This window comes from Puma concolor, chromosome B2 (assembly GCF_028749965.1).
Source record: "Puma concolor isolate L17-30 chromosome B2, mPumCon1.1.hap2, whole genome shotgun sequence".
Taxonomy (NCBI): Eukaryota; Metazoa; Chordata; class Mammalia; order Carnivora; family Felidae; genus Puma; species Puma concolor.
In genome coordinates, this window is record NC_141671.1 from 76,199,664 (window position 1) to 76,226,129 (window position 26,466).

Below are 26,466 nucleotides of genomic sequence, written 5' to 3' on the forward strand. Positions count from 1 at the left end.
TTGGTAGTAAGGTTTAATTTTCCAGCAGCCCTCATGAATTTGTCCCTGAATGTACTATAAAGGTAATGATTAAGCCCCGAGCACTTTACATTAGTGAGACTGAAATTCGGTTCAAGTTTCACTTTAACAGGTAAAAGGTTTCCCTATTTCTAATAATAGTTGTGGTAGTGTTTAAGAAAAACAATCAGATCTAGAAACAATCTAGTAAGGTGCATCGTAAACATGATTACAAATGTGTCTGAACCTGTCACATTAGTGGCAGTACTATTATTTTGTAAAAAGTTCTTAAAAATCCAGTTTGTCATGAATATAAAAATTATCTTCAGAAACCTGGTTAGGGTGTTTCTCCAACTCCTCCAGCCAGCTGAAATACTGCCAGGCTGACTGCACGTGCAAGGCTATCCGCATTTTCCTGAAAATGACACAAAAGGAGATTAGAGGAGAAAGACAGCATCTATCAGGTAACTTACAACTCTGAGGGAAGGGAAGAGAACTTTTTGTCTCACTAGCATACTCAAATGAAAATTTTTTTTTTTTCACCTTTCAGTAACAAATTCCAAGATTCTTAAATAAATGGAAAACTCAAATTCTTCCAAGTCCGGTGAGTTCTTGGTTAATCAAATCAAATTGTAAAATTAGTTATTCCAAAATTCTGAATAAATTCAATAAAACCTAGTCCTTAAAAGTACGGCCACAATTGGCCTAAGTGTAAGTAACCATTAAAGTCCCAGATGGCCTCTCCCCATCCACCAGCAATTTCTATTCACTATATTCTAGGATGGCCTAAGCTTCTGCCAAAAAGCTGCCAGCTCCCTTATAAGGGCCTCCTTCTGAGTGCCTGTTCAACCCACTCTAGACTGCCTTAGCTGTGCAAACACTGATCAAGGGTTTAAGAGTAAAAGAGTGTGTGAAGAGGGCAAAGTTTAAAAAATCGAGACCGTGAAGTCTTGACCCTGTTAGGAAAAGAGCAGAGGTACAGAGCAAGGCTGTTTAAAGGAAATTATTTTGAAAAACAAATCAAAAGTCCAGAGACAAAGATGAATTTCCATCAACCTGGATGATGGTACCAGTTAACTTAGACATGTACCTCAAAGCGTGTTGTTTTCATAAAGCAACAGGATTATGTTTTTAAAGGAGTTTTTAAAAAAAGGATCATCCACTTCAGGCCACAGAAGACTAATGCGTGGCAAAGTATCTACTGATTATTCATGCCATGGTTAGAAATAGGAAGTCTGGAATAAAAAGAAAAATATTTGGGGAAATAAACTAAGTTGGTCTAATTTTGTTCAACGACTGATGAAAGTACTCTTACAGTCTTAATATGAACCTAAAAATCTCCATAAACAATTATCACAGTGAGACTGCAACACTATTGAAATAGTTTTCTTTTCTCTCCTACTACGACCCCCACTACCCATGGTATCAGACTCTCACCACATATATTTTCAATAGAACCATCCCAGCTCACCTGCGAGTCTGCTTCTGCATATACTCGGACTATATCTTCCGTACCAGAAGGCCGGACAAAAGCTCGGGAAAGCTTGTATTTCTTCACCAGGTCATTGATTGCCTCCTGTAGTCCTGGAGGTGTAACTACTTGTCTTTCAGCATCAGTGGTGCTAATAACTTGCCTGTCTGCAACCTATGCACAAGCATTTCATATCTGTTACTATATAAGCCTAACCTGTTCAACAGAATTCCCACCAAAAGACTGTGGCCATTTCAACAGTAACAGACCTACATTTCAGCTTACTGTACCACAGAGTGCAACTACATTAAAATTTTATAATTTTTATTTCTGCCAAAATCAGGATTATTAATTTCAGTTGTAGCTTTAAAGGTTGCCTTTAGCAAAAACAGGCAACATTTCCACAGTCTTACAGTTACCACTACAATAGTGGCCAGGAAGGACTGTATTTTTAAGTCCCTGGTCAAATATCTATTTCTATAAACTGTTGACAAAGCAGCAACCTATTATGTAAGAGGGACATGATAAAAATCTCCTAAATATGCCAATCAGTAGCCACTTCTGTGACCTCGGGCTTTACTACCTCTAATTGTCTTTCACAAATCCTGTTGGTGAGTATTTACACTGGCATAAAGCTGTACAGAAATCAATGAGCATTTATATGAACTGCCTTTAAAAAATTTCTCTCCATTTAAGCCCAAAGATCTTACTTCTCAGCATCTAGCTAGCCCCAGGAAGTTCTGCGTGACCCAAGAATAATTCAAAGGAAATATTTTCACTTGCAATAATAGGCTAGCAGGATTGCTTCAAAATAACATGGGGGCTATGGAGCATGGGGAAGGACAATAGCTGAAATCTGTAGAACACAGCGGTTTCATTTTTTTGTTCTCTCCACATTTATATTTGTTTTAAATTTTCCACAATAAAATCTTTATTATAAAGAACATGTATCACTTTTTTCTTTTCAAGTCGGTAAACTAAATACTTCTCAAACAACTGGTTAAGATTAAGATGTGGGAAAACAGGATATAAGGCATTTTCTATAATATCTACATGTACACGATGAAACATGACACACGGAATATTTTTTATATAGAGATTGGAGATAATACATTTTAATTTTCAGAAAAGAAGTAATTTTAAAATATTGCTCAGACCTTAACTTTGAGCTGTCTGTTTGGAAGATCCATATAAAGAGCATCCCACTGTTGTATAGTCAAGTCCTTCAGCGTCAAGATTGCCTCAATCACCAGCATATCAGAAATAGCATCACCAGCTGCCTACAAGACACAATGAAAGAAAGTGTACCCTTGGATATGAATGCTCTTAGAAAACAAATCACAGTATCCTGTGCTTCCTCCCCACCCTCACACAGATTATTAAACTAGAGTGTGTGGAGAAATGAAAGACCACAAAGAGTTATACAAAGAATACTGAAACTAGCTCTTGAGAAACTTGCCTTTACTCTTCCTCCTTATCTATAAAATTAAGACTGGATAACTAGCTCCAAGCCCTTTGTTTCTTCATTTACAAAATGGAAATTATAACAACCCCTCTCCCTGGGTTACTGCAAGGATTACACTGAGGTATGTTAAGTGCCTTACTACGTGCAAGATATTCAAATACTAGTTCTGTCACTTTTTCCGGTCCTACTCTTTGCTTCCTCTGCCATACTGTATAGACTCCAATCTCACTGATTTGACACATATACATAGACTCAGTAGCAGAGTTTTGAATCTAGATGCGAGCTACTCATTATACTTACAAGTTTTCATCATAAAATACAGGGGTAAGGAAGCACATCAGTGTTCTGTCATTGCATTTCAGTGTCCATCTCAACTGTATATACCACTGTGGCAAGGAAGCTGCCAGGACTTTTCTACTTTTTTATGCAACACACTATTCTATCTACCTTATGAACAATGGTAAAGTAACCAAGAGCCCGCCACCCTCCAGCTCTGACCTGGTTGAACAAGTCAATAACGTTTTCGAGCATCTTAGCAGCAGCTTTCCTTTTCTCATCTTCCAGTTCTTTTGTGAGTTGTCTTATCTTTGTTTCGGCAGCTTTACTAAACAGTACCTGCAAGGAAAGCATAAACACACAATCGTAAAACATTCTCTTCGTGCCCAGTCATCCAAGTTAAACCACTTTTGAAACTCTGAATGAATCTGGAAAAACTGAAGGGAAAAATAATGATAGCCTTAGAATGTATGAAATTGACAAGATCACATCAGAACCCAAAAGATAATAGTTGGGGGGAAAAATCCTTCATGGATTAAAGAACTGGTTATCAAAATACAAAGAGCTGATTACAAAGAAAATACCACTCTGACAGAGGCAAATGTACATGATGAGTATATTATGTTTGCCTCTCTGTCAGCTGAATTAGTTCTGTGCAACCAGTTCCTTAAGCCTATCTGCATCCATTTTACTTGAAAGAATACAGAATTCAGCACAACTAGTAGAGTTTTCTTGTAAAAACTTAAAGGATATAAGCTAGATAAAAGAAGAGTTCATTGTACTTATCTTATTATGGCAAATAGTACCATGTATATGATATACATCATGTTCCTCAAGATTCCTGTCATTTTAAAATGTTTTGCCCATGAGTTTAGTTACTTCAGAGTGGCTCAATACTATAGTCAGCACTTGATGAAATGACATGTTTGCTGGTAAACTAGACTACACTCTGGTCACTATTTCTGCTGGAACGCAGCCATACACACTCCCTTATCTTACACCAGCAGAGCTGACAGGTGCAACAGAGACCTTACGAGCCAAAAGTCTAAAATACTATCTGCCCTTTAAAATTATTTATCAACCTCTGCCTTAATTAGATCACTGAAGTTATATTTTAACTGCATTTCCTGAGAAATTATTATTTTTCTTATGATCAAGGCCTCTAGAAGCCAGTTCAGAATTAATGAAAATAATCTGACCTAGGTAACATCTTTTCTGTTGGCTACCTCCAATCTATTTATGAAATGAGGTGTGGCATAAAAACGTTTAAACAAAAGTCTGAATCTTATGAATATACTAAAAACCACTTAGTACACTTCAAAATGGTGAATTTTAAGGTATGTGAACTATATCTCAAAAAATTCTTTAAATGTTCTGCCTACAAAAAGCACCATAAAAATTTTACATGCTTATTGCTACTTACACTCATTTCTAGTCGCTCATAACTTAATTCTCAAGCATTCCAAAACTTTTCAATTTACCACAGCTACTGAACTTTCCTTTCACTACCTATGGCCAGTTCAAAGAAAAGATTTTAAATGATAAACAATCTGTAAGAAAATTAAGAACTGCTTTTTTTTTTTTTTTTTTTTTTTAAAGAAACTAAAAATGGGTGCCTGGGTGGCTCAGTTAAGCATCCAACTCCTGATTTTGGCTCAGATCATGATCTCACGGTGCCCTGCTTTGTACTTCATGCTGAGCGTGCAGCCTGCTTGGGATTCTCTCTCTCCCTCTACCCCTCCCCTGCTCGTGCTCTCAAAAAAAAAAAAAAAAAAACAAAAAACAAAAAACAAACAAAAAAAAAACAAAAACAAAAAACCTGTAGGAACAAACTGTATTATCTGTTCACACTCAAAGATCATAAACAACCTAAAAGAAAACCAGTTTCAACACACATAAGAATATATTAAGTAAACCCAATCTTACTCTACTATCATACTGATCATTTCAACAAAGTGGGAATCGATTATAAGGTATTACTACTCAGAAAATTCCCATCATTAAAAAAAAAGTCCAGCTAAAGCTGGTTATAACTAAGGAGAACTTACTGTGCCATGCCCATTTGCTTCAAAATAAACTCCAATGTCAAACTCTTGAGCCTTGTGATGTAAATGTTTTACACCAGTTTTAGTACAATAGACAGGTACCTATGACACATATTTAAAGAAACACAATAGCAGTTATTCAATGGGCAAATACATATTATATACCTACTCTCCTAAGGATACAACAGGGAACAAACCGGGAGCCATCTAGTGAGGAAGACACGCAATTAAAATACCAAGTGGTAAGTGTTAGTATGGGAGAGAGAAGGCAACTATAGAAATACACAACCAAGGGAAAAAGCAAGGCGAGAAAGAGGAGCATCCCCGGATAAAATATTGAAAGATTGTAAGTGGGGGAGTGACATGATCCAATTGTGTAGAAAGCTCCATTAGCTACAATGTGGAGAATGGTTTACAGAGGTCTGCAAGCTTTACTATAAAAGGACATATAATAAATATTTCAAAGTTTACAGCCGTATTTCTTTCACAACTGCTCACTTCTGCCACTAGTGTGAAAGCAATCACAGAAAATACAGAAACAAATAAGCATGGTTGTGTTCCAATAAAACTATTCATAAACATGTGGCAGGCTGGATCTGGTCCACAGGCCAGTTTTTTAACCCGTGGCTTAGAAGGTTAAAAGACATTGGTTAGGAGGTTTCTAGGACTAATCCCATTAAGAAATTACGATGGTTGAACTAGCAACACTGGGCAGCCTAAGCCTTGGATGGATCTGAGAGAGAAGAGTGGTTAATAAGTCTGATAGTGGCAAATCGCAAAAGAGATCAAGATCAAATAAGATTGGCCACTGATTGGATTTAGAAGACCTCGGGAAAGGTTAGAGCTAAAAATATTTAATTCATCCATAGGAGAATGGGTTGATGAGTAACAGTTTCTGATGTATTTGTTTCTTAAACAGGGTATATATTACCTATAAAAATGTTAACACAGAAAAGAAATACTAAAACGATAACCCAAATACTGAGAATCCCTGATAAATGGTGGGCAACTGGGCACCAATGGAGTTCCTTGAGTGTGTTTACTGCAACTTTATATTTAAATCATATCGCAAACTAGCAGCTTCCAGATGTGTTTTATTTTGCCTATTTCTTTTAAACTTTTAATCAGCTGTCAAGACTTAAAAAGTAGTAGGAAGGAGAGTCACATAAAAACTTAGATTTTCAGCTTTTCTTGAAGAATCTGACTAAATGTGACAGCAGCTGGCCTGTCTGGGCACACTCTTCCTAGTCCTTATGCACCTGCTGTACTTTTTCTCTTCACTTATCCAGACTCTACAAGAATTGGACTTTGCCACCCCTGCTTTAAAAAGAGTGCAAAAGCAACAAAAACTAGTAAAATGCAGGAATTTGAAAAGGAATGCACAAAAGTGGGAAAATACACTAGCTAGTGAGAAAGAGTAAAGGCAAACAGACATAATTTTGGCCATGGACCCTCCAACTCTTAGAGCAGGTGATGGGGTACAGAGGATGGTCAATCATCTGGGGGATGCTGGGGGAAAAAAATCAGATACAAAACCTCCTCTAACAATCCAGAAAACTTGCCTATAGAAGAGTAAGAAAACAGTTTTGATTACTGAACACACTTCAAGCTAGACTGTGATGCACACCACAGGAAATCTGTTAAGAACTACAGACAGAAATCTCACCCTTTTATAATATAGCTGAAGGTAACTAGTAACAGATTCTATCCCTGAACAAACTTTTCCTGTGATCCCAAAGAGGTCCTTTCCTTGGGCATGTCTGGAAGAGTCCAGTCTCAGCAAGAATCTCCTACCCTCCATAACTGATCGAAGTCCTCACCCCACACCATACCCCAGGCAGTATCTAACTACCCCGGCCTGTCTTCAACAGGAGTCCTGTAAGGTATGTTCGGTCGGAATCCTGACTCCTGAAGATTCCTTAGTAATGTTCCATCCACCAACCCCCTCTCCCACTTTTCCTTGTTGTATTAAGAGTAGCCGAGTCTCTCTCCCCACCTGTGAAATCCCAAAGCAATAGTCCCTATGTCTACCGAATAGGCCTGCTTCTCAAGAAGACTTTACAGGACCACTTATTTTAAATTTACCTGATAATTGTGATGGCAATCGGTGTTTAGTCCTTACCAAAAGAATAATAAATCTTCTCATATCTCGGTAACAAGTAAATATATGTGGCTGATTCCAAGCTGTAACTAACTTAAACTCTCAGGAGCCTGGGAGACAGGATGCTATTTTCCCTGGAAGTTTACATTTCAGTGAGGGGATTCTAGACCCTTAGGGAAAACACTCCTTAACGATAAAATTTGCTTAGCCTTTTAAAACATTTACATTCATAAGAAAAGGGGGGGGGGGAGTCTCTTTCCCTTTTTGCACCAGGGACAATTTTTTCCCGTATCTTAATATCTTACCCTTAAATGGACAACAGCTCAGCTTCATGTACTGTGACCTGTTCACTTGTATGACCGCATTGTTTTCCTCACAGAAATATCTTAAGATAGAATTATTAAGAAGCTACCAGAAAATGGAAATGGTTCAGTACCTTCATAACTTCTTCAAGATACCGTGTTGAACTTCCATTTGCATACGCAGTTTGTACAACACCAATATTCAAACTTTCTCCAATCTAGATAAAAACAATCATAATTGCCTTGCCATCAAAAGTAAAAACACTAACTACAAAAGCAAACATATAATGAGAGTTCTAAAGGATGCCAAAATTACCAGTTTATGCAATAAATGCCTAAAATGAAAATTTACATGTATGCCAGAAAAAAAAGCTAAAATACTTTTGAGCGTTATTTAAATTCTACAAGGATTCCTTCCAAAAGAAGCTTGTGATTTCCTGACCTCTCTAGTATTTTAAATAAAAGTAGTTATTGAACTCTTTGAAAGTATAGCTTTTTCCACATTATAATAACTACTTCCCATTACACGCTATACTAAAAGCTGGCCTAAGGTTTCCAAAAGAGCAAAGGAGAATAAACCTCTCTCGCATTACTAACCACATTATAACATAGTAAATACATCTCTCAGAGGATGCAATCTTCTGTTTAAAGCTTTGGGAGTGATGATGGAACGCTCACTAAAGCGTCAGTTGTGAAGACATCAAAATCTTCATAAAGCTTCGAATCATAAAACTCTGCCAGTATAAGGAAGAAAAGAGCGCTACTTTCAGGTGCGAAAACCCGTGCCCCATGGTGAAATGACTAAAATTACCATGTGTCGTCTTGTATTTTCTGGCCACAGATGTAAGGAACTTTGTATAAATTGTGCCTTTGAGACATGTTAGTCACCAGTGAGTCTTGTTTTAAAGAGCAGTCAGTCAATCATCCCACCATACCTCCAACAAGAGCTCTTTAAGGAAACTGCTAATCAGTGTTGCTATCTTGTCTCCATCTATGAGATGAAAGTGACCATCTACATCGAGGTAGTGATAAACGATTCTGTCTGCATCTCCATCAAAGGAACAGCATCTTTCATTAGACTTCATTTCCATTCCTAGCACACAGAATTTTAAAATGCATTTCAGTCACAGAAATAGGGATAAAACTCAATATAAAAAGTTTTTTCTCTTACATTAATTACAAGGGAAAAATATTTCACTAAAGTATGATCACAACTGGCCTTACGTGTTCCACATATCACTTTTCAAGAGGTACTTAAAATTATCCTTCCAAATAAAAACCAATGTCTTAATTTTTAAATAGTATACAGGTTTACTGGCAGTTTTTACAGGGTAAATTCTTTCATAGCTAACTGGAAAAGAAGAATTCTATGCTGAAACTTGATATAATATTAAAATAAAACTCCAGAGGCACCTGGGTGGCTCAGTCAGTTAAGCGCCTGACTTCAGCTCAGGCCAAGATCTCACAGTCTGAGTTCGAGCCCCGCCTCAGGCACTGTGCTGACAGCTCAGAGCCTGGATTCTGCTTTGAATTCTGTTATCTCCCTCTCTCTACCCCTCCCCTGCTTGCACTCTCGCTCTCAAAAATAAAGATTTAAAAAATATAAAATAAAGTAAAATTCCGTTTTATAAACCAGTTGGTTTGGTAAGACAAGTTCCCATAGTTTGGTGAAAGCTACAGACTATTTGTGAATGCAATTTACCTAGTACTGTGATGCCCTTTAGATATAAAAAATAATCAACGGATGAGTTACGTGCTTCAACTCTGGCAGAAGTGATTTTTATTTGTTCACACCATCAGTAACAAGAAACATTGGTAAGTTAGAGGGAAGAATTGTAACCTGTGAGAGATACATGGCCAGTGTAATTTGCATAGGGCTATTAAAACCTCAGCAACTGTCACATCAAACTTAGAAGATTTTGCTGCTCCTTAGCCATGAGAGCAGCAGGTGGACAAATCCAACATGAGGCTTTCATGAGGAATATGAATATAAGGTTGACTACAAGGCATAACACACGCTTCAGGAAAAGTGAGGGCCTATGGTTTTGTTCTTTCTGTAGCCCCGTGATGCGGGGCCGCCAAGCACAACGGTCAAGAAAGAATTCTTAAGGCATTTTACGGTGCGAAAAGGTGATTTTCTTATAGCAGGGGACAGGACCCACAGGCAGAAAGAGCTGCGCTCGGACCGTGAGAAGTGACTGATTATATACTTTTAAGGTTGGCGGGGGATAGAGATAACATAAGTTTCTAAGGCATTTCTATATGCTAAAAGCGAGGTTGACAGAGATCTGGCTATTGTCAAGATAAGGTTGCTTTTAGTCTCTAATAAAACATCAACATTAAGGCAGCCATAAGTCCCTTGAGGTATGTCACACTCTGCACGTCTCAGGTTTTTATCAGTGCGCTGCAAGCTGTAAGATTTACTTTCAGCTACATTTCTCTTGCCTTTGTTCTCACCACCCGTGCTTAGAGCAAGGGAGAGAAGAGCTCAGTATTTAGATGGATGGACAGATGCAGGACCTAGAACCAAACTGTCAATTCAACAAAAACAAGCAATTCAACAAAAAGGAGTTCAAACTAGCTGACGAACTAAAAATGTAAATGTGTACTACAGTGAGGCAGAATAACGTAAAGGAGAGAGGCAACTGGATGAGGTCTGTGGAGTTCTGAAGAATGCATGTCCTGTCTGAAGTTGGCAGGAGCCGCTCTATTGCAGCCAATTATTGCCACATGAGAATGGACATTTTCTGACATCGGTAAAGAGAAGCCAGCGTTTCTAATATTTAAGTAAAATCATGAAATGTTTAAATGGCGACAAGTAATGCAATACACACACACACAGCAGACCAAACAAAACACATCCGTAAGCCAAGTTTGGCCCACCTGCTAACAATTCAGGATTTACAACGCAGCTAAACATAGACCACCTCTTAGTACTACTACAGTCTTCCTCCTAATATACCAACTGGAGAAAACAGATTTTGCAGACAGTTATAATTAAGCCAAGTTGCATTCCCTTTCCATAGTGTGTCTAACTCAGGTAAGGTGAAAAATGCTACTCACTATTGCTATCCTTTAGATCAAGGATTCTCAAAGTGTGGTCTCCAGACCAGCAACATTAACAAAGGCCGGGTGCTTGACAGAAAGACAAATTTTTTTCCTACCCAAATTCTACCCAGACCTACAAAATCAGAAACTCTAGAGTAGAGCCCAGGAATCTGTGTGCTAACAAGCCCTCCAGATGATTCTCACACATACTGAAGTTTGAGAACTACTGCTTTTAAACACCAATTCCTGATTTTGCTTCCCCCCCACCCCTCCCCCAGACATTGCCTACACACTGTAGGAGTCGTGTAACTCATAGGCAAAGGGCATAGACCATATTTCGAATGGCACAGACAGTAAGAAAAGTGTCCAGATGTCTAAAGTGGTGTGCCAGGACGAGCAGCATGACTCAACTCACTTGGCCACCTCTGTCTCTTAAGACTGGTTTCAAAGAACTCTAAAAACACATTTTCTACATACCCTGTGGAGGTTTCTGATGACTTTTCACAAAGTCAGCCCCACATAAATGATTGAGTTTCCCTTTGGTGCCGTCATTGAAGAGCTGAACTGACAGCCCCTGGGAAACGTAGTGTTCCATTTCTTTCAGCTTCAGGGCCCCTATGCCATTTGCACAGTCAACCTTAAGTGATCTATATTCATCTTGGCTGCACAAAGTCTTAAAAGGAAAAGACATAAGGAAGAAAAATTTCAAGTTACAAAAAAGCGAAACATATAGCACATATAGGTATATGTAAACATCTTCTATTATTTCAGTTCACTCGTCTATTTTACCCTGGGAAACAAAAGGGTATACATATTCAGATGAAAATTGCAGAAAACCAAAGTGAAATTTAAAGGCCTTTAAAACTTTTTGGAAACTGACACTAGAACAGTTTCCCTGACTGAATACCTTATGGAAATGGAGCTTTACTAGAATTTAGCCTCAATTAAGCAGGGACCCTTCAAAATAATACTACAGCCTATATTACATGACAGGCATTCAAATGTGGGAATGAGTATACAGATGGATGAGCAGAATGATGCCTGCCATTCCCTTCACAGCACATAACACCACTGGGCACGTATGGGTTTTTGTGTCAGTCTCCTCTCTGGCCCACCCTCACTTCAGAATAAAAATTCTTTAAGAACAAGGGCTCTGTTTTGGTTAACAACATATATTCAATATTTGTTGATTAAATTATACCCGCAAACCCCATCGAGGTTTAAGCAGCTAATCTACACAGGAGAAAAGTCTTTCTCAACGGCAGACACCTCAAGTATGATGCCAATAGCATCTAACATTAACCTTAAGAGCAAATTCATCTGAATAAATATTTCTGTAACCTTAAGAACCCCACCAGGTTCTCCCCCACCGTGATCTCAGAATGTACTACGTGTACTACGTGCCTCGCCAAGTAAATACCAATAGACAGCAGGACACAAGGGCCAAGCCTTGTGGAGTCCTAGAAAAGAAAAGGAAATACACTGCATTTTTGGAAAAAGGAGGAATGATGAGCTATCTACTTAAGATAAATTGTTGAACTGATCTTATTTTATTCATTTACTTAAACTCTAACCATGTTCACGAGATTTTTACCTGTTTGGTAAGTTCCATAAAGGCCTTAGAGAGTTTCTGGTAGTAACCTTCTAGGGTTGCCTCTCCATATTGGCCACTGGTATTTCGACAGTATACCATGTAGTGCAGCTGGGGCGTTGTTACCAAGCCGTAATCTGTCATAGAAATACAAAAAGCAATTCACCACATTTCTTAATAAAGAAAAAAATGTTTAAATGGATTCATACCATATGAATTTGAGAGCAACAAATCTTCAAAATAAAAACATCTCAGAGGAGGGGCGCCTGGGTGGCGCAGTCGGTTAAGCGTCCGACTTCAGCCAGGTCACGATCTCGCGGTCCGTGAGTTCCAGCCCCGCGTCGGGCTCTGGGCTGATGGCTCAGAGCCTGGAGCCTGTTTCCGATTCTGTGTCTCCCTCTCTCTCTGCCCCTCCCCCGTTCATGCTCTGTCTCTCTCTGTCCCAAAAATAAATAAACGTTGAAAAAAAAAAAAATTTAAAAAAAACATCTCAGAGGACACAAAAACACTTTCAAACTATCCAGAAATATGCATAAATATATCCACTGAAGTTATTACAACTGCCTGTCACATTATGATACTGTGATTTATAAGAAACAGGGGTGCCTGGGTGGTTCAGATCCTTGAGCACCTGACTCTTGATTTCAGCTCAGGTCATGATCTCATGGTTTCTGGGATCGAGTGGGGCTCCACACCGACAGCCAGAGCCTGGTTGGGAAGCTGTCTCTCCCTCTTTCTCTCTGGCCCTCCCCACACACCTCCCTCCCTCTAAACACACACACACACACACACACGCACACACACGCACACGCACGCACACACACGTTAGGGACACACGTGTGTGCGTGCGTGTGCGTGTGTGTGTGTGTGTGTGTGCGTGGGTGTGGGCTCTCTCTGTCTCAAAAATAAATAAACTTAAAAAAAATTGGAGATTTGGTCTTTGTCTCCATTCGAAGCAGGGCTTCTAAACCCATGGACTTCCTAAGTGAAGAGAGTAGAAATTGTCTTTTGTTATGCTAATGAGACAAGGAAGGCTCCAAGGGAACCCAAAGATGGGGCTGGCTGCCAGGGGAACCAACCATGTGATTAGAGAGCTGGAACTTTCAGACCTCTCCCATATTCCTGGTCCCCCTTGCCAATCCAGGCAGAGCAGAAAAGAGGGGCTAGATTGCATTCAAATATCAACAGTCAATCCCTTAACAGATTGTGCCCATGTAATGAAGCCTCCATTAAAAACCCAAAAGGACAAGCTTTTGGGTTGGTGAAACATGTGGAGACTGGGGAGAGTGGTTGGCCAGAGCATGGAAGTTCCGTGCCCCTTCCCACATACCTTGCCGTATCTCATCCATCTGGCTGTTCCTGAGTTATATCCTTTATAAGAAACCAGTAATCTATCTGGTAAGTAAAATTTTTCTCTTGAGTTCTGTGAGCACTCTAGCAAATTAATAAAACAAAGGAGGGGGTTGTCAGAAGCCTACATGACTGGCATCTAAAGAGTGGGCATGGGGAGTCATGTGGCACTGTATCCTTAACCTGTGGGATCTGACCCTACTTCTAAGTAGATAATGTCAGAGAATTAAATTGGTTGTTTGGTAATGTTGGGGAGGGGAACCCCACACATTGGGCACATACTGAATTCTAAAAGAAATATGAATGACTACTATTAATAAAAAAATCATTTAATATGGACAGGTAACAAAAATAGAATATAGAAAAATAATAATTGAGTTCTAGTTCGAATAATACTGCAAACTATGTAATTCAGATGAACCCTCCCAAAAACCACCAAAAATGCCAGATAAAAGAAAAATCTTTTAAAAAGCATTGCTGTGCCAATGAGTTAAAGTGGAAATTAGGCCAAAATCTCTATGAAGGGAAGAACTCCAAGATTTGAACTATGGGAAGTCAGTTTTGCTTCTAAGGTCATTCCTCTAAACCAGAAATTAACTTACTGCTTCCACTACAAACAAGTCCATGTTGACCTAAGATAAGAAGGACACCGGGTGCCTGGGTGGCTCAGTTGACTGAATGTCAGACTTCAGCTCAGGTCATGATCTCATGGTTTGAGAGCTCGAGCCCCACATCGGGCTCTGTGCTGACAGCTCAGAGACGAGCCTGCTTTGGATTCTGTGTCTCCTCCTCTCTCTGCCCCTCCCCTGCTCATGCTCTGTCTCTGTTTCTCAATAATAATTAAAGGTTTAAAAAAAAAAAAAAAGAAAAAAAAAAAAAGGAAGGACACCCAGTAGAAGGCCAGGCCCTCATGAAGCTGAAGCCTCAAAGGACTACTCTTCAGAACAAGGGTGAGTCCAAAGTGAATCAGCCCCAAGTACCCACTCCCAGAAAAGTGGTCTTGACACCAAGCAGAGCAGGAAATAACCCATCCCTGAAGAGCTGTCACCAGAAGCACAGGCCTCCCACAAGTTTCCAGCCCCAATTCACGTAACCACAGAGGTCCAGAAGAACTCTGTCATCAAAGAACCTTGTCATCCACCAGCCAAGTCGCACCCCCAGGCACCCAGCAAAGGCAATAACTAAACTCTGCCAGAGAAATATGCCTTCACCATACACCTCAAAAATGTCCCACAGATAATTTTCCAAGAAAAACAAACAGCTTATAGTCAAAAATAGCTAAACACACAAGAAAAGTACCAAGAACAAGAAACAGAAAAAATAACAGAGATGAACCAGTATCCAGTGAATATTGTGTAACTAAATCCAACACAGATCTTCAAAGTCAAGCACAAAGTTTAGACTAGAGGCAAAAGATCATTTAAAAGTTACTGAACCCTGCAGTTCTACAATGGAAATGGTATTTCATGAAGGCACCCATGGCTCTAACGTAAGGATCAGGTGGAAAGAGGTGGAGGAGCTCAAAAAAGTGGATCAGCGCTTAACCTAGCTTAACAGAGGGGTATAAGGAGAGGAAAACGATTATTTCAAAAGACTTAACCAAAAGATGGAACAAAAGGATTTCGTGACCAATATCAAAACGACCAAATAAACATTTAACAAATGACTATTATATACAGTTAATCAAGAAACAATGACTCTTATGTAGTTACTCTTCTAGTCTACTGATCAACCCAGAAACCTACAAGCCATTCTTCACAGCTCTAGCTCATTATGTATCATAAAATCCTTTGAAGTCAATACTAACTTCAAATTTCTCCACTTCTCTCGCAATCATCCCTCTTACATGAACTACAGTAGTCTCTTTTTCTTTCTTACAACCTTCCTGTCTCTCTGTACATAAAAGCCAGAGTGACTGACTTAAAATGGAAACGTGATCATATTCCTACGCACAAAATCCTTCAATGGAGTTCCAGTGCATTTGGAATAAAACCCAAATCTTTACCGCAACCTACATGGCTTGAAAGCATAGGGCCCCTGCTTCCCTCCTCAACCTTATCTTCTACCAGCTTCCCCCGTTCTCTCTAAGCAGCAGCTACATTAACCTTTCACTAAGCTGAAGACAGAAATGAGGGAAAGGTAAAAAAAAAAAAATTTTTCATTACTCTCAAATTTTTCTAGACTAAAACATTAGAAAAGTGTTATACAGCTAGAATGACAGTGCTGAAAAAGTGAACCATTCTGAGAATGGTACACACAATAGTTTCAGGCAGGATGAATCTGGGGTAAGGGCAGACCACTGCAGACCTGAGACTGTCAGGGCTCATGGAACCCACTTAGTGAGATACAACCAACATTTTTGTGTTTTTTTAAAATAAAACAGATGAATGCATGTCATGCAGTATAGGTATTATTTATTGATGCTTTTGTGTCACTTATACACACAAGTACGTATGCACACATCGTGATGCAAAATGGGGTTCTGACGATAAGCTGTGATTGGCATGAAACAGACTACTGGAGAATTGTACATAGCACACAATCAAAAATGTTTGAACTAACAAGTGAAGAATTAAGCTTCACACAGCTGGAGCTATGGCAGTAAAGATGATCATTCAGCAAGCAGAACAAAAGAAATATGCAATGCCCAAATTGAGAGAAAGGGCCCAAATGGAAGACCAATAAGGGACAGTGGCCAAGGAAGTAGAATCTTAAAGAAAGAAAGGAGGAGGTCACAGTGTGGAGAGCTATCAAGACAGCAACTAAAATAAAAACTTCAAAATATAAATTCTGGAAATAATTTTTAGGTCACAGATCCCTTTGAGCATCTATCTGACAAAAGCAAAGAATCCTCTACCTAAAAAAGTGCACGTACAGGTAACACTCTGCACACTGTAGCAAGAACACTCTGTCACCAGATCCCTGCAGCTTAACCAAACACTTCCCAGGAAACCCTGGGCCCCAGGCTAAGAATCCCCACTTTATAATTTTTTTTTTAATATTTATTTTTGAGAGAGAGAGAGAGAGAAAGAGAGAGCGAGCAAGTGGGGGAGGGGCAGAGGGACAGGGAGACACAGAATCCGAAGCAGGCTCTGAGCTGCCAGCACAGAGGCCGACGAGGGGCTCAAACCCACGAACCGCAAGATCATCTGAACCAAAGTCAGATGCCCAACCGACTGAGCCACCCAGGCATCCCAAGAATTCCCACTTTTTAACAGCCACTGAATCTGGCAATTAGAATTGAGATGAGTGTTGAGAGAGATATTTCACTGAAGGGGCCAGGATGGAGACTTTGCCTGCGGTGGGATAAGTAATGACTAGAAAAGCAGAGAAGTAAGCCAAGGCAAGCTCTTGGAATTACTCTGAAGAAACGAGCACACCGGGGCTGGAAAGGAGGTTGAAAAGGTCAAGAGAAGATATTTTTAAATAAGAAAGTAGGGAGACACTAGGGAAATTCACCTCCAAGCACAATGGAGTCACTGCATTCACAAGGGGCATGCATGGTAGATGATGTGAGAAGAGGATTCAAGCCTCCATTGTACTGCATGTAATTCTATAGGAAAAACTACCTGTCAAAACTTAAATCATGATAAGTAGGCCAAAGCGACTTTGCATCATGATTTGATATGTAACAGCTGATTCCACATGTGATCGGCTATTAGGGAATACTGACAGAAGCTCCCCAGAATGAACATCTTTAAGTAACTTCAAAGGTTTTCATACCAGAAAATTTACTAAAGTAAAGGAAGTTAAGATCATTATTTCTTACATATAATCTCCTATAGGTAAACCAAAATATGCACACCAAGAAAAAAAATTATTGAATTTTCTAAATTTAAAAAACTAGTATTTAATACCTAGGAGTTCATTTTTCAAAACCTTTTTTTATCCACATTTTCAAACTTTTCTAAAATGTTACTACTTTTACAACTTTTTAAAACTTTTTTTTTTTTTTTTTAAGATTAACTTAATTCACAGCTCAAGATAGCTACATACCATGAAATTGACCTTCTAAAACAGTTACACCATCTATTACAGACTGTGAGAGTTTCTCACTGGTGGGCCTAGAAAAGAAAAGGAAGAAAATAACACATCCCATCCTGAAACCAAGAGTTGCTAAATTCTGAAAGCAAATACAGAAATTATGTGCTACATATTTCAGAATAATAAGAAACCTGTCAAGTCTGAAAACACTGGAAAGAGGATATAGGCAAAGTATAAGCATTTTCCAGCAGTCTTTCACAATACATTTCTCAGAAAGAGTTTGGTTTTTAAACAAATTTAGAAAACAGATATAAAAATACACTGATTACGCCATCCCCAAATATGTGGTCAAGTTTGACTGTAACAACATGTTCGTTACCTAGGAACAGTAGCAATAAATACTGAATGCAAACAGCGTGCATTATGCAGTACAGGGGAGTAAACCACCAAGGATATGCGACCTGTTTTTCATTTGGAAAAGTCGGAACAAATTATCAATCTAAAAATAATTATATAACTGCCTTGTAGAAAATAATGTTATACATCATGTAAACTAGTTAATTGGTAAGAGGCAATTACATGGGGGAAGGCTTTCCTGGAGGATAATTATTTGTTTCAGAACATAAATCAGTAGGCTATTTCTGATACCTATAAATCCACAATCAATGGTATTTGGAAGTTTCGCTGGTAACACATTAAGGATAAAACACCAGTCTAAGCCATGAGGACACTGACTGGAAATGTCCTTTAGAAAGAATCTCTGGCAAAACAAGATCTTATATAAAAGAGAATGCTTCTGTTTCAAAGTACACTTTTAATCTAACATTTTACAAAAATATGTTTTTGTAAAGGACAGCAAAAGCTGCCAAATATGACAAATAGTCCCCTCTTGTCCATGGTTTCGCTTGCCATGGTTTCAGTTATCTGGGGTCAACTGCACTCCAGAAGCAGAGGACCCTCCTTCTAACATATCATCAGGTCAACAGTAGCCTAACACTATGTCACAGGGCCTACATGATTCACCTCACATCCTCTCTCACATGGGCATTTTATCATCACATAGCATCACAAGAAAGAAAAGAGTACAGTACACTAACATATTTTGAGAGTGAGAGAGACTACATCCACATAACTTTTATTACAGTATGTTGCTGTAACTGTTCTACTTTATTATTCATTTTGATCTCCTACTGCGTTTAACTTATAAATTCATCTTTATCATAATTATGGATGTACAGGGAAAAACATGGTATATATAGAATTTGGTACTATCCATGGTTTCAGGCATCCACTGGAGGTCCTGGAATGTATCCCTTGCAGATGGGGGATTGGGGGATACGGTATGTAGAAATAAATTGTTAATGTTTCCAGTGAACTCCAGCATGCAAAAATGATATAAATATATGAACCAACAATTATGTAGATTATAAGGTGAATCTCTAAAAATATTATTATAATGTGTTCTTACTCTACAGGAGAAAATAAACCTATAGAAATAAAGGGGCGGGAGGCATTTGTTAAGTACTTCTCTCGTGTCAGGAAATAGGTATTTTGTATACATTATGCCATGTAATTCTCACAAAAATCCTGTGTTAGGCTTTATCATCAACATTTTATAGACGGGCACATGGAAGCTCCACAAGGTTAAATAACCTATTCAATTATATAGTGTCAGAGTTGGGGTTCAGACTCCAAAACCCAAGATGCACAGAGAGACTTAGCTCCTACATCCTACTAAAAAAAGGCCAGATGGGTGGAGGAGCCTCTTAGGGCAGTTCCACTTTACTTCCTTCTTTCAGTTTATCATGGGCACTAACATTAATGTAATCACTTATGTGGAGTCCCCAAAGCTGCTTTCACCATTAACTCTGATGGTCACCTGGTATCTCTACCAATCACTATGAAGGCATCTTGTTGCAGATTCACAGCTGCTTTCACACTGATGTCCATCAACACTCTCGGCATATCTTGTTCCTCAGCATTTGCCAAACAGGTAGCATGTTCCTCCCAGGAAGGTGCCAACATTTCACCCAAAGGATCAACCAATTTTACCCCATTGTCTTCCTTAAAAGAAAAACAAACAATAAGCCATCTGCGAGCATTCACAAGGGTGAGTTGAGGAAGTAAACTCAAGCTGTTTTCCCCTAAAAAAGACACTGATGGCTGAGCGACTTCACCAGTGACCAGTACAGAATACCAGGCACTGGACTAAGTGTTTTATAATACTTATAATAATAATAATCCTATTATTATTCCAGTCTTACTTTGAGAAAATGGATTCAAATCAAGAAATCTGCTTATGTTCATATAGCTAATAAGTGTCAGTGCTGCTATTAAAATACCAAGTCCATTATTAGTTTTAAGCCCACAGCCACTATGCTACACTAGCTTTTTTAAAAGGCTGTCATCTGTGCATTCACCATCAATTACATGACCATGGTGCAAATGGAGCAGAATGAGGGCAGTGAGAGCTCCTCCCCACTATGACTCTGTACTCTAAGAACACACTGGCCAATATGTCAACCGGTGGGTAACAGAAGCTGAAAACAGACTCCCCATTCCGTTCTGCTCAAATTTCTGGGAAGAAATAAACTGTAGTTCAGAATGATTGTCAACTGAAGGAGACAACTCAGTATTAAGAAGTACTTCTGGAAGTAGCAATAAATATAGGCTTCAGCCCGTAAGTCAATCAATTATGGTGATTTAGACATTCAGACATGCATTTCTAGTGATCCACGTTTACAAGTTGGACAAGCAGTGTCCTCCTGTGTGGAGGGAAGAGGAGGTTATAATCCTTCACAGACCTACTTAAACTTGGTGCAAATTTATCTACAAAGGCAAAAATCTCAGGCCCTTGCCACCAAACAGAAGCATATTATTCAAACCATGTATTAGTGGGCTATGGGCAATACAGAAGAGTTAGACTATGTCAAAAGGAATACTTTGAGAAAAAAATTTAATTGTCGTAACCCTACAACCATTAGACCTCATCAATAACCTGCCCAAAGCTCACTTTTGTATCTGGAGCCACCCGTTTGGCTGTTCATTCAGAACAGGAAGCTATTCCCTAACTACAGAAAACCAGTCTTAAATATGTTCAAGACATTCTGAATGAATCTTTTCAAATGTCTGCCCTTCCCCGTCTTGCCTCCAATCTCTCTACTCTCTACTACATTAACAGAAGTAACACTTTTTGTTACTGATACTGTCTCAACACAACTAACTTGGAAGAACGTTCTGTTATTTCTCTGATATGAACACAGTCCAAGAAATGAGTCTCATTTAATTCTCTCTGCACCCTCTATGGAGTCATGAGCTAAATGACCACTCATTAAGAAAAAGCCATTTCAAACCCAAAGGCACATAAGGAGCACAAACATTCCTAGAATTAATTTGTACTTTTGGTCAAACTGCTCAGACACTAAGATGTGTACTTGTAAATAAAGATTTGCTTTATCGGAGCACGAAAAGCATTACCTCAGGATTATGTGATGCTGTTACCATGACTCCTATTGTAGATTTTGTCTGTTTTGACCTCAGGACAGCTAATAATCCCATGCGAAACATGACATGATCGAGATGTTCTGCTTTCGTTCGAAAGCCAGCAGTTCCATATTGAAGAATGAGTCCACTGGGCTTGGGATGTAATGCGGAGTATTCTGTAATAGCATCTAAATCCATGTCTACAAAATTAAGGAATATTTTTCAGGCACGAGAAATGTTACAAGGACCATTTGCTTTAAAAGCTGCCACCATAAACTAAGAGGTCTGCCTCATTCTGAATGCCCACAAAGAAGGTTTGAGAAAGAATGGCAGAATAAGTCCTGGTGATAGGCATTACCTAGAAGATCCTCCCCAAATTGTATTGTCCACTCGAGGGCAGATAGCACCAGACTATCCCTCCAACTTCTCTCTCGTTTTGTCGCCAGGACTATTCCTGGACCCAGGGAAAATTTTAAATGGTCCACTCTCAACTAAAATGAAGATTCCACACATAGATTCGTAGACTTCTACAAGTTCAAAGATTATCTCATTTCATAAACGGAGAAACTTAAGTCTGGACCTCAGTTAAATAACATAAATACACAAGGGTAGCTGGTGACAGACTGAGGCCTAAGGTCACAGTGTCAAATGGACTGGGACTACGTATCCAAAATATCTGGAAAATCTGTGTGGTTCTTTTGTTATTCCTCCCACACCAGAGACATATTCCCAAAGGAAAAGCAAAGAGCAACAGCTTCCTCTCCAAAACTGCCCAGACCTCCTAATAAACCTTGCAGTGGATTTTTCTATTTTCATTAACAGAGGACCAGGACACCCTTCTAAATTGAGCTCTGACAGTAGCAACATCTTTCTCCCTTTAATTTTAAACAGTGGCCCTGAGCCCACTAGCACTTCCTTCTCTGGGATACTACAGTTTTAAGTGAAACTTGGGGTTTCCAACCTCAGCTGTATATACTATTCACTTCCCCAGTCAGTCCCATTTCCAATTAGCCCAGAGATGAACAGCAGTCCTGTCTCATTTGCTTTACCGTCCTTCGATGCGTCAATGAACAAAAGTTAAAGAAAATGGTAGAAAATTTTTGCTTTTGTCCAACTGGAACAAGCTGGTATTCAGCAAGCTAATTTAGTTTGGTCCAAAGTGATCAAATCTCTTGTACAAGCAAGAATATATTTTGTTAAAAACTGACCATTCGGTAGTATATCATGATTATTCATAAGGGTGTAAACCAGTCCTGTTAAATCCAGAAAGTCTTTTAAAAAGAAAAAAGATCAAATGCTTCCACCCTTCAATGCGTTTTCGGTCCTAAAACTACGTTCAACGAGGGTGCGAACGCTTTTTTTTTTTTTCAGTATATGAAGTTTATTGTCAAATTGGTTTCCATACAACACCCAGTGCTCATCCCAAAAGGTGCCCTCCTCAATACCCACCACTCACCCTCCCCTCCCTCCCACCCCCCATCAACCCTCAGTTTGTTCTCAGTTCTCAACAGTCTCTTATGCTTTGGCTCTCTCCCACTCTCACCTCTTTTTTTTTTTTTAAGTACTTACAGGTCCAAACGGCGACCACTCTAAAAAAGTTGCGCGCATCCCCCTTCCCTTCATTCAATTATCAACCCCTGGTTTGTTCCGCTTTCCTCCCAGCCCCCAAGTCGCCGCACTTTTTCCAGCTCTCAACCCCTAGTTTCACCCTCCCCCCCCCCCCCCCCCCCCCGCCCCGCAACGCCGCACCGCCCCCCAGGCCTCTGGACCAGAATGCCCAGGGGCACGAGACCCTCCGGGCGCTCTGGAGGCGCCTGGGCGGGTGTGTCCAGCGCACGGTCCGTGGGTCAACCCGCTAGCTGGCCCACTAGACCGTCGGCAGGCCGAGCCCCTACGGACTGGGAAGTCCCCTTCTCGCCGCCAAGCCTAAGGGCCCCCGCTCACCTCTGGCTGGAGACTCCCCCTCACCTCCACCTAACCGAGCCGCTCCCCCGCCGTGGCGCTTCCAACCTAACTGAAGCTCTCGGAACCCGCAGACGTGGCCCTGCGTGACTTCCGTCCCACCGCCACGCCCCCCAGCCAATCACGGCGGGGGAGGGGCCGCTGGACCCGCCTCTCCTCCTCGCTGGTAGTGCGCAGCTCGCGCCTGCGGAACTGCGGATCCCGGTTCTGAGAGGGCTTGGGTCTGTTTCCATTGAATGACCGGGAAGGGTGAGGCCCCCGAGGTGGCCCGAGGGTTGGGGCCGAGGGTCGTAGGCCACCAGAGTACTGCGACAGTCCCCGCCTCCAAATTTGGGTTTCGGGGTGGCATTCCTGCGTTCCTGGGAAGCCAGGGTCCCTCGTGGTCCCAGATGGGGGTACCAACCCCGATTGGGGGCCTCTGACAAGGTGGCCTCGGCCATAAGCCCTTTTCCCGCATCCCCTCCTCTATTCTCGGGGTTCATCTCCCCAGCCTTTGACTCTGGGAGCCTCCTCGAGTCGCTCCCCCCACCACCCCCGCCACCATCTACCCGCACCAGCTCGCACTAAACACCATCTTATGTAGGTACCTGTAAGACTCCCCCTAAGCCTAGACCCCTCGGGGCAGAGGCCAGGTGGGTCCAAATCGTCCGGAGCGATCTGGGCCGCCCGGGGCTGGTGTGGCTCCCCGAAGAGCCGTAAAGGCCCACTAGGGAGGGGTTCTTGGCGCTGGGGCCGAGGGGCGGCACCTAGCGTTTGGGGGCCGCGGGGCCCCCAAGACCTCGGAGCCAAGGGAGTTGACCACAGCCCCGCCAGCACTGCGGGCCTCCCTGGCCACAGCGCCCAGCTCCGCCTGAGCCTGAGACCTGGGTGGGATTCGGAAACTGGGCTCCTTGCCTTAACCAGAATTCAGGCTTGCAGAGCATCTGCAGGTGTTGTTTGCCAACCACCTGCAACGGGATAATTTGGAACACTTGTTGAAAGTCCAAATTCCCGGATCTGGATCGGAAGCGGGGGTGGGGGTGGGTGGGTAACGGACTGGGAATCTGAATTTTAACGAAGTCTCTGGAGGGATGTCATGCATACTAGATTTGGGGGGTCGGGAGATAAAGCGAAGAAGGAGTGTAAGTGTCCCGGTTTGTGCCCCTAGCTGTCGGTGCACAAGGTTCCTGCAAAACCGCTTCCGGAAATTTCTTTGGACGCCGCTGCAATTAAGAAACCTAGTGCCCCTGGGCTTTTCCGGTTTTCCTGGCAGGTGGATTTGGAGGCAACATGTCCGCTTCAATGAAAGAATGCCTGCAGCTTCAGCTGCTAGAGATGGAAATGCTGTTCTCTATGTTTCCTAACCAAGGAGAAGTAAAACTCGAAGATGTAAATGTCCTGACGAATATAAAGAGATATTTGGAAGGAAAAAGGGAGGCGCTGCCACCCAAAATCGAATTTGTGATTACACTCCAGATTGAGGAGCCCAAGGTAGGTACCCTGAGTTGCTTTTGTTGTTGCTGGGTGCCCAGCTTTTATTGCAAACACTTGGAAGGAGCGCTTTCTGTCCAGGAAACAAATAGAGAATATTCCAGATTCTTATTTCCTTTACTTGTTTGAAAGTGAAATATGTAAAATATGGGATGCACTGTAAATTGTCTTCAATAAATATCTTGGATTTTACATAAATGCGCACACTTTTTAACAAATATAGCTAGTGTTTTTATTAAAAACATCTGCAGTCTCATACTACCATCATTATTCTGTTCACTCGACCAGTTTTTTACCAACCCAACTATTGTCGTATGTACTGTCTTGTAGACATATCATGATTTTGATAAATCTAAATCTTACCTTTAGCAAATCTGGCTTGTAAGGAGTGGATGAATGTTTATTTGGTGACACCATAGCACAGAAAGCAAATACCAGATAGGAAATCTAAATACTAAAAATGAGTTTACCTTCATCTTCTGATCCATTGTCTCCAGTAACATTAGCATAGCGTAGATAACAAGTGGACTAGGCTTTTAAGAACCCCTCTTCTAGCGATTTTCTGTACATCCTTCAGCTCTCATTTCCTCAGACAAGATCTCCTGGTTCCTCAGACTGAATTCTGTCTCCCTGGTTACACATGTCAGCAGACCCTGCACTTTTCCATGCTTCACATTACCATTGGAATTAAATACTTGTTCTGTGTACTTACTAGTTTAATGTCTGTCTCTTTCACTAGGCTCTACTTTTCACAAAGAGCAGAAGTTGTGTCTAGCTCCCTGACACATGGCGAGTGTTCAGTAAATACTGGGATGAATGGATGCTTACATGGAAGGAATAGTGTATATAAAGTACTCGGTAGAGTCTCTGGCACATAGCTGACATTTAACAGTAGCAATAACTATTACATTTATCAAAATCATGCAGTTGCCACTGATAAACCAGCTTAGGTGATTTTACGGTACTTAAATCTATTTGATTTTCATTTTAAGGTGAAAATTGATTTGCAAGTAACCATGCCTCACAGCTACCCCTATGTAGCATTGCAGCTGTTTGGACGGTCTCCTGAGCTTGACAGACAACAGCAACTACTTCTCAACAAAGGTCTCACTTCTTACATAGGGACTTTTGATCCAGGCGAGCTCTGTGTATGTGCAGCAATCCAGTGGTTACAGGACAACAGTGCCTCCTATTTTCTGAACAGAAAGCTCGTTTATGAACCGTCTACACAAGCAAAGCCAGTCAAGAACACATTCCTCCGGATGTGGATCTACAGCCACCACATATATCAGCAGGACCTAAGAAAAAAGATTTTGGATGTTGGGAAAAGGTTAGATGTGACTGGGTTTTGCATGACAGGAAAGCCGGGTATAATCTGTGTGGAGGGCTTCAAGGAGCACTGTGAGGAATTCTGGCACACAATTAGGTATCCCAACTGGAAACACATTTCTTGTAAGCATGCTGAAAGTGTGGAAACGGAAGGAAATGGAGAGGATCTGCGCCTTTTCCATTCTTTTGAAGAATTACTCCTGGAGGCCCATGGTGACTATGGATTAAGGAATGACTATCACATGAATCTGGGCCAATTCTTAGAATTTCTGAAAAAACACAAAAGTGAGCATGTTTTCCAGATATTATTTGGTATTGAAAGCAAAAGTTCAGACTCCTAGGAAGCCATTAAGTGGCCTATGTGTGTAATTTCATCACTTAAGTCGGTATTTTCTGTTAATAAGACCAAAATAAAAGGGCCAGTGGCTGTTTAGTATCATCTGTGAGACACCTAGCTCCAGACTTTTTACCTGGTAATGAGACACAAAGGCCTTTTACCTTTTCACAGTGCAATTGTGATGTTATCTCTATGTTCTTATGTTAACTGAAAACTATTTAACTGCAAGTTAATAAAAACACTTTAACCAATGAA

At 40.6% G+C, this 26,466-nt stretch overlaps 2 protein-coding genes across 6 annotated transcripts; one reads left to right on the forward strand and one right to left on the reverse strand.

The window, feature by feature from the left end:
• PGM3 (phosphoglucomutase 3) lies at positions 1–23,686 on the reverse strand. 4 transcript variants are annotated; one of them, XM_025925458.2, is made up of 13 exons: positions 23,058–23,194; positions 21,108–21,313; positions 19,510–19,694; positions 17,643–17,710; positions 12,300–12,433; positions 11,183–11,378; positions 8,593–8,750; positions 7,792–7,875; positions 5,258–5,356; positions 3,432–3,548; positions 2,626–2,748; positions 1,469–1,642; positions 1–412 (listed from the first exon to the last, which is right to left on the reverse strand). In XM_025925458.2, exons 2-13 carry the CDS (start codon positions 21,309–21,311, stop codon positions 335–337), a joined length of 1,620 nt encoding a protein of 539 aa, XP_025781243.1. In that variant the 5' UTR covers positions 21,312–21,313; positions 23,058–23,194; the 3' UTR covers positions 1–334. The 4 variants fall into 4 exon arrangements, with proteins under 4 accessions (XP_025781243.1, XP_086563446.1, XP_086563448.1 ...); XM_086707320.1 differs by lacking the exon at positions 23,058–23,194 and adding an exon at positions 23,663–23,686 and having other exon boundaries at positions 1–1,642; XM_086707322.1 differs by having other exon boundaries at positions 1–1,642; positions 23,058–23,187.
• RWDD2A (RWD domain containing 2A) lies at positions 23,219–26,466 on the forward strand. Of its 2 annotated transcripts, none has more exons than XM_086707327.1 (3): positions 23,219–23,324; positions 24,328–24,545; positions 25,538–26,466. In XM_086707327.1, the coding sequence occupies exons 1-3, from the start codon at positions 23,312–23,314 to the stop codon at positions 26,213–26,215; spliced, it is 909 nt and encodes a 302-aa protein (XP_086563453.1). In that variant the 5' UTR covers positions 23,219–23,311; the 3' UTR covers positions 26,216–26,466. The 2 variants fall into 2 exon arrangements, with proteins under 2 accessions (XP_086563453.1, XP_025781595.1); XM_025925810.2 differs by having other exon boundaries at positions 23,222–23,296.

Excerpts from the sequence above, each read along its gene's own strand:
- PGM3 (XM_086707320.1), bottom strand. The coding sequence starts at position 21,311 with ATGGATTTAGATGCTATTACAGAATACTCCGCATTACATCCCAAGCCC. Across the intron at positions 12,434-17,642 it reads TTTAGAAGGTCAATTTCATG|ATTACGGCTTGGTAACAACG; the intron begins GTATGTAGCTAT and ends TTTCTATGACAG. Across the intron at positions 7,876-8,592 it reads TTAAAGAGCTCTTGTTGGAG|ATTGGAGAAAGTTTGAATAT; the intron begins GTATGGTGGGAT and ends GTTTTTATCTAG.
- RWDD2A (XM_086707327.1), top strand. Across the intron at positions 24,546-25,537 it reads TCCAGATTGAGGAGCCCAAG|GTGAAAATTGATTTGCAAGT; the intron begins GTAGGTACCCTG and ends TTTCATTTTAAG.